This window comes from Echinops telfairi, unplaced genomic scaffold, assembly GCF_000313985.2.
Source record: "Echinops telfairi isolate 266 unplaced genomic scaffold, ASM31398v2 ScPeMD7_7424;HRSCAF=8462, whole genome shotgun sequence".
NCBI lineage: Eukaryota > Metazoa > Chordata > Mammalia > Afrosoricida > Tenrecidae > Echinops > Echinops telfairi.
Window position 1 is genome coordinate 28787681 of NW_022111324.1, and position 8453 is coordinate 28796133.

Consider the following 8453-nt stretch of genomic DNA (forward strand, 5'->3'; position numbering starts at 1 on the left):
AATGTGCTTACTCTTGATTATTCATTTTAATATGTTAGTGCAAAAGAATATGATGAGAAAAGTGAAGTAGATGCAACACTCTTGCATATAAAACCCTCCTGCCAAAGAACTTAGCTCTATATTAGCTTTGAACTCCGGTTTTCTGGATTCAAGAATACACTTTCCCATATGACATGTCTGCTAGTGGTTTGAATTAGCACATCATGTTAAACTCATTTTTCATTGATTCATCAAATATTTATTGAGCATCCAATTTGTGCTAGATAATATTCTAGGTTGTAGAGGTATAGCACTAAAATGAACTTACAAATTCTCTGTCCTAATAGAGCTGTAATTCTATACAGAGAAAAACAAAAACATATGCTATAATCCTCGTTATGAGAAACACTTTAAGGGAAGTAGCGCAGGCTAGCGTGGTGGTACTGTGAGCCTGGCAGCCTTGAAAGAGACTGAGCAAAATGAAGGAGCCCCTGCAGATGGTCTGAGCAAGTGTATTCCAGTCTGAGCAGACTCAGAGCTAAATTCTTGAGAGAGGAAGGTTTGTATTGTTGGGGAAAAATAAGCAGAGGTTAAAGAGGATGAAGATTTTGGATTTCATTCTAAAGATGTAATCTAAAGCCATACAAAGTCTTGACCAAGGCATAAGTTGCAATAATTTAGATATGGAAACAATCACCCCTTTGCTTTGTGGAGAGGAAACCATGGGAGGACAAAGGATAGAGAAAGACCAAGTCCACTTATATAGATAAACAAATAAGCAGGAAAGTAGTTATTGTTGTTGTCATTGTGTGTCATCCCATGGATGCTAACTCATAGCATCCCTAAGGACAGAGTAGAACTGCCCCATAGGGTAGTTTCCTAAACTGAAATATATCATGAGGCCTTTCTCCAACAAAGCTGCTGGTGACCCGAACCTTGGGTTGACAGCCAAGTGCTTAATTAACCATTACACCATCAGGACTCCTTCATAAGGAGTTACAACAGTAGTTCCATCCTTTCAAAATCCTCTCAAGCCATTTGGAAAGTCAAGAATCCACATTAAGAGTTATTCGTCAGAAGAGAGAAAAGAAAATGACGAGATGAAGATTGAGCTTTCATTGTACTTAGAGTTACTGTTGCATCTTTTTCAGTAATTGTAGTTTACTGTTAATTAAACTTTAATTCAACATTCTCTTAAACCTTGGCCCCTCAGAGGAAGATATGTACATATCAACAATTTAGGGTATCCCTGCCAAAGTTGAGCTCAGAAACTAGTCGGGAGTGTATATAAGATACAAGATGCCAATACTGCACTCACATATAAAAATGTCTGACAGCCCGTACTGATAAAACGTACCAGTTGGTTTTCTCAAACAAGGAGATAAGACTAAAGGCAGACAGTAGACCTGCCCACACCTGCAGCATGCCTCTGTCTACCTGAACTCCAGGGCAGGGGCCTCCTGTGCATGGGATTTCCGAACACTGAATATAGCTTTCCAGCGCCTACTCCTGAAGAACTGGGATTTCCTTCTTAAAGAAGAAACTCATCCAAAGGTGGATTTCTTATTGCAGGTTCACATAATTGTTACCGGTTTGTGGATTGTTTGTTTGTTTTAATTTCCTTGATGACTTAAGTCAACTCATTGTGAAGATTTTTTTTCACCCTGAATATTGCATAAATGTGGGGGGAGGTCAGATCCTTGCAATTACTGCCAGACTGCTGTCTCGTCCCACCACAGGGGTGGGCCTGCTCCCTGTTGCTGGAGACAATGGATTACCTCTCCCTGAAGCTTAAAACCATTAGTTTGGTTCCTGTGGGCGGAGTGCACACCCTACTGATAATGGTTACTATGGAGACCCAGGGAACAGGTCAAAGTTAAGCTGCCATCCTAAATCTAGGATCCACCCATTTTGTCATGTGTATACCCCCAATCCTTCATCTTCCTATTGCGTGTATGTCCCTAGACCACCCTCTCTCATTACTGTGTAACCTATAGTGCAACCCCTTCCTGTGATATATGTCTCTACCTGTAATTAGTGGGCTGGCACACCCCCCAAAAGGTATATAGGTGTGGGTCGGCAATATAGATCGCTCTCTGACCTCTCTCTGGCTCCCTCTCTTCCCTCTCTCCTCTCCCTACCTTTCTCCCTTGTTCCCTTGCCCTCCTTCCCGTCCCCCTCCCTCCACGTGGACCACCAAGCGGGGCTGAGGTGAGCATTGCTACCATAAAATGTGTCTGACTCCATTTATTTCTCTATATCTCTTTTATCTCTCATGCTCTGTATAACTTTATTATAATCTTTACTTATTATCACTGTACAATTGCGCCTACCGAACCTATAATGATTGTGCTAGGAGCTGGTTTCTTCTGCACATAAAGGCTGCTAAATTGGAACTGACAAGTTCTGGGTTAAAAAGCTTTAATTTATTGACTTATTATTTTTGTAACCATGGTCTCTATTTTCCTATTTGATGAACTATTAGGCTTTTCCCAGACCCTGTCTTAAACCTACGAGTTGATGTGTTCGTGGGAGCTGTCAGAACTTTGAGATGTTTCTGTTGGTTTTTCTTTCTTTCCATCCCCTTTTGAACAAATAATAATAAAAATAAGTGAGGGAAATATGGTGCTCTGATGATATGAGGAGGAAGATGAAAGAGGAGACCCACAGCTTCTGGCAAGAGAAAGCTTCCCCCTTGCTGTCGAAGTAGCCCCCACATTGAAAATGTGCGTTAAGACTGTTATCAAAAGCTTCTTGCCCCTTTAGTTCTTGCACCTGACTGTTTAGGATCTGTGTTAGTCCAGGTAGACTAGAGAAACAAATCCATAGAAACTCATATGTGTATAAGAGAGAGTTTTTTATAAAAGGTAATTATACATTAAGAAAGCATCCCAACCCAATCCAGTCCAAGCCCATATGTCTGATAGCAATCTATAAAGTCCTCTTCAGACTCACAAAACACATGCAATGATGCTGAATGCAGGACGATCACAGGCCAGTGGGTAGAAAGTCTTTGGATCCAATGGCGGCGTTATAAGCATCACAGCACTGGCAGGGTCTCCATGTGGCTTCTCTAGTTCCCAGGGCACGGGGTCTATCAGTGTAGTGCCCTGTGTTTTGTCAGTAGAGCATCTCCCAGGGAGTGAGCAGAAAGAAAGAAGTGTCTCCCCACTCCAAAGAGGAAGTATAGGAGTTCCAGAATTCTCAGGATAAGGCCATGCCCACACAGAGCCCTTATTGGTTATACCTTCATTAATTGACAGGCCAGACTCCACCCCTTCACTCATAATCCTCTCAGATTGACACCAGATTATGTAACTACCACAGGAAACAAAAGAGAAAGTGTTTCTTTTGTTTGGTTTGCCACATTGTAACTTTCTTGCTGGAACTGAAAGGACCACAGTGATCATACTCCATGTAACCACGGAGGGGAGGATAGCGCATCATGGTCTGCAAAGCTAATGATGCCTATGAATGTGTGCACTACAGAGAAGCCCTGTGCGTGTACCTGCTGCTGCGGTCTGTCCGAATGGAGAATAAGTGTGGATGTTTTGTTTAAGAAAAACAAAACAAAACACTGGAGGCAGAATTCATGATAAAAGGAGGATGGTTTCACAGAACAAGTGTCTAGTTTTCTGAGCCACGCGCTCCAAAAGTATGTTCACATAAAGCTGGAAGCCAACTTCAGAATCATTCTATATACAGTCTTCCAAAACTGAAGGGTCAAAGCTTTGCCCATAGTTCACATAGGAGAAATTGTTGTATATAACCCTGCTTTGGAGGGCAACAGAATGTCCTCCAGTTGTTTCACAGACTGACTCTTTATTCCTGTTTTGTGTGTGTATGTTTGTTTTGTTTTTTCTCTTTTTTATGTATCATGCTACACGAGCAGACATTAATGAGTGTGATCAAGTGCCTAAACCTTGTGCACATCAGTGCTCCAACACCCCCGGCAGCTTCAAGTGTATCTGTCCCCCAGGACAACATTTATTAGGGGACGGGAAATCTTGCGCTGGATTGGAGAGGTTGCCCAGTTATGGCACGCAGTACAATAGCTATCACCTCGCGAGGTTCCCCCCTGTGAGAAACAACTATCAACCGCAGCAGCAGTACAGCCAACACTCACATCTCTACAGCTCCTACTCAGAGTATAGAAACAGCAGGACATCTCTCTCCAGGACTAGACGGACTCTTAGGAAAACTTGCCCAGAAGGCTCTGAGGCGAGCCTTGACGCATGTGTAGGTAAATGTCAGCCACGTCGCCTTTCCTTTCTGTGGGCTCCTGTCCTCTCCAGCAGCGATGCATCTTTACAGCGCCTGTGATCCCCGGAGTGCTACCACGGCTGCGTTCAAGGCTGGCAGGACTCCGGGTTTCGAGACAGATACTCTCGGACCTCTGACTGTCACAAGTTGTATTCAGAGAAATAATCTACAAATTTACAGAGGCCCATTCAAATAATTTGTTGTGTTATATGTCAGATTCTCTCTTTGATCACTTTGGGAGAAATAGTTTTTTCCAGTGGCATCCAAAAAAAGAAAACAGACATGCTGCCACATAATCGAATCCCATGTGATTATGATTGTATGGGATTGATCCCTAAGCAGTGGGCTAGCAAGTGACAGGTTCAGCTACTTAATTATTTCCTGATTCTCGTATGACAACTGATGCCCATTGATTGTTACCCTTCACTCCCCAGGGAATTCCTCAGTACCATTTATTCTGTGTGGATGTAAGTGACTTAAAAGGTAATGCAAGCTCTGGAATATGTGTTTGTAATTTCATTTGTCTGCAAAAGTGAAGGGTAATTTTCAAGTCAAGAATGGAGATCTTGTTTTCAGTTAAGTTGCAAACATTACCATCTGCCATTCATTTAACTCCATTTTCTGAGAGTATCCATACATTGCATGTCATTGAGCTAGGCACCAAGGGAAATTAGCAAACCAGACAAAAGGAACATATAATTCACAGCGTCACTATTTTTTAGGTGAAATAAGAAGGCAGGGAAGGGGGGGCGGGGGAGGTGGTAGAGGAAGGCAAGAAAAAATTCTTTAAATATAAAATCATTATTTCAACCACTTTTTTCTAATGTGTCCTCTAAGTGCTCCACATTTTGAATTCTCTCCTAAATATATTTCTGTTAAACATTTATTTGAAATGTCTTAAACATTTCTTTTGCTAAGTTCAAATCCTTTTTCCTGCCTCCTCCAACCCTGTTTCTATACCTTTATCTTCTCTTAGGTGGACCTAAATTCTCTCTCACTTCTCCTCGACTGGACTCCCAATCCCTCCAGATGCTTAACCATTACCCTTTGTTCTTTAGGTCTATGTTTTAATATTTTCTAGGACTTTTTGTCTAAATGTTCTGATGTGTCTTAAGCAGAAGGTGATGGGTGTGGAACCCCGCCCTTGTGATCAGCTTCATGGTAGATAGCTCCTTTTTCTTCCTCTATTTAAACTTCAACCATCCCACACCTGGTGTGGTTGAGTCCATTGGCAGACTCAGCAGTACGTGATGGAATTCTCATCCCGGAACAACCGGCCATGGTTGAGGCACCGCGGTTTCCCTGAGAGGCTCCGTCTTGGGAACCCAAAGGAGACCTCTGTAACCACTTGAGAGTTGGATATTTAAGTTTTATTTGGAGGCAGTGAATAGACTGATAATTTTTAAAATATGACACTTTATTGCGGGCACTAATAAAGAAATCGACACGAGGTTCCAGAGAGCTTTGGCATTAGGAAACCAGAACTTGCCAAATGCTTTTAATGAACCGTCTGGGATAGAGAGCATGCAGAAGGTTTGCATTAACACTATGAAATCTTGAAAACTCAGGCTGCAATTTAACCTTTAAAGAATTTAACTTCCAAGTTTACCAGGAGGGATGAACATCGCATTGCCTCTGAACACAGGAGTCCCCTTGTAGAAATCACCCTTGGGAGTACTTTAAAACTCATACTCTAGGAAGAGCTGTTAACTACGTGAAATTCAAGCAGAGCTGAGGGCAAGAAAACCACAAGTTGTAGGATGAATGCTTTAGTTTCCTAAGTGATGTAAAAAGATTGGCAAATAAAAATTAAATGAGTGTTTAGCAGTGACCCTTTGGAATCCACCCCGCATATCTGTTGAGAAAATGCCAACTGACTGGAACTTTACCTTACCTCCTCTCCCAGTTTTCGCTCTGCCTTCTCCTCAGTCCGTCGTCCTGTGCTCCAGCTTCCATTTCACCGCCTGGTCTCCCCTAAACCCTTCCATTGACTGAGGTGTGTTCAGGCACGGGCAGCAAAGTTTAATACTAGCCGAAAGCAAAGAGCAATTGGGAAGAGAAATCTGAGGTCTCTAGAACTACATTTTTTATTCTGAAAGCAAGTAATATTAAATCTCTACATACCCCTAATTTTCCTTTTATTGTTATTTTCTTGGTATTGTTTAACGATAGACCTTTGTAATTTATAAAATGCATAGGTTTCCAAATTTATTTGGCATATTACCTCCTTTTCAGAAAAAAATTATACAATGCCCCCTGACATGTAATACCTTTGTTACTGTAGCCCAGAAGCCAATATGAAGTGCGGGTTTCGGCTTCTGCACTCCCCAGCGAGTGTCCACTTTTGAAAACACTGAGGCATCTCTGAACACCAGAACAAACCTCTGAATTAGAGTAGATTCCATCATTGTTTTCTGACTGAGAGACAATACATCCTTGAAAGATAAAGTGGCATGGTCAAAGTAACATAGAAAATGTGTATATGTAAATATATATCATGTGACTAGTTTTATATATGTAAAATTTTACTTTCTTGCCTATCAAATATTTTGATGGATGTGAAAATAAGGACCCCTGATTACATGAATGTAAAAATACCTTTGGGGGGGCTATCAGTGTATTTCCCACCAGGCTATCAACTCATGCTAAATGGAAATTTATATAATTTGTATAATTTCCATTAGTAACTTAGAGTTATAGTGTTAGTTTGAGTGAATATTCCTACCACAACAATAAAATACTTGTGGTGTTTGAGAATAATCTGTTTTGAGGGAAACTGTGTTGAAGGCAAGGAGAGGAATAAGTCTCTAAAATTTAAATAAATTAAAAGCTAAAAGCCTCTTTCCCAATTAATCTTAATATAGATGCTATCTTTTAAGTATGTTCTATCATCCTGTCAGGAATTTAGGACTATGGTGTGTTAGGTCCTTGTACGAATCAGTTCCTCTGCCAGTTGAGTTTTGTCTTATTGAACTAATGGGAAAATTGACCAGTTTGGGGATTCAGCTCATACATGATTACACACGAAGAAATGTTCACATTTTATAACATGATGCCATTTATAGCTGACTGAATTGAAAACAGATCCTTATCTGCAACAGCATTGAGAATTTTTAAATGTATAAACGTAATACCACCACGAAACTGTTCTCTGGTACATCAGTCATTTGTTGCTAGTCGGCTCTGGCAGGGGCCTGCTCGTGTTCTTCATGTTTGTACACTACGCTTTCTCTTTGGACAGATGTTGATGAATGTGAACACCGAGATGCCTGCCAGCATGAGTGTAAGAATACCTTTGGGAGTTACCAGTGCATCTGCCCACCTGGTTATCAACTCATGGTGAATGGGAAGACTTGTCAAGGTGAGAGTGGGTTGGGATGTTTCTGCTTCAGCGTTGCTTAAAACCAACAGTGCAAAACGTGAGAATGAAATGTTTCCTCTTTTTGAATAATTATTCTCCTCGTTGCTTTCCCTTTCTTCCCATTCCCACTGGGCAGGCTTGTCTAAACATTGCTTTTACAAGTAGGGGAGGCAGTGAGGCAGTAAACAAAGAAAGTAATTGATAAATCATTTTTTGGTCTACTCTTTGTAGAAAGAGCTAGAATTTCCTAAATCAGTCTATATTTTGCATTTTGAAAACTTAATGGGAATAAGCCTGTTGCTGCCGCTTCCTAATCAGAGTGATCCTCTTGGATAGAAGTACAGCTACCCCTCTGGGTTTCCTAGCTTGTAAATCTTGACAGGAGCAGAGAGCCTCGTTGTTCTTTTTCAGGGTGGCTGGTGGTCTCAAACAACCGACCTGGGGATTAGCAGCCCCGTGTGTAATGCACAACTCCCCCGGGGCTCATTAATGGGAACAAACCTCCCCAGACATTCTTCCCCCTACATATTGGCTAAGATGAAAGGGGAAATAAGGGGAGTGCTAATTTAGTTAACTTTGATATTTTCTTATTCTTGTGAGACAGGTGTGTGTGTGTGTGTGTGTGTGTATGATAGCCAATGAATAATTAAGTAAATAATAGATTTATTCTTTGAGCCTACAAATGATTCTTGAGCACTACCATGTGCTAACATTGCAAGATGCAAAAGGTACACACAGATGAATAGGAAACAGTTTCTTCCCTTCAGATCATATTTTTCTGCAGTTTAAAGTACTGGAAGGAAGGAAGGAAGGAAGGAAGGAAGGAAGGAAGGAAGGAAGGAAGGAAGGA

General features: G+C 41.2%; 1 protein-coding gene across 1 annotated transcript in view; it reads left to right on the plus strand.

Annotated features, from left to right (window-relative positions):
* Positions 1–8453, plus strand: part of HMCN1 (hemicentin 1) — a 562350-nt gene that overhangs the window by 546552 nt on the left and 7345 nt on the right. The window contains exons 104-105 of the mRNA XM_004706670.2: positions 3872–4222; positions 7484–7603. Coding sequence (XP_004706727.1) covers positions 3872–4222; positions 7484–7603 — 471 coding nt within the window. The remainder of the gene's footprint in view (positions 1–3871; positions 4223–7483; positions 7604–8453) is intronic.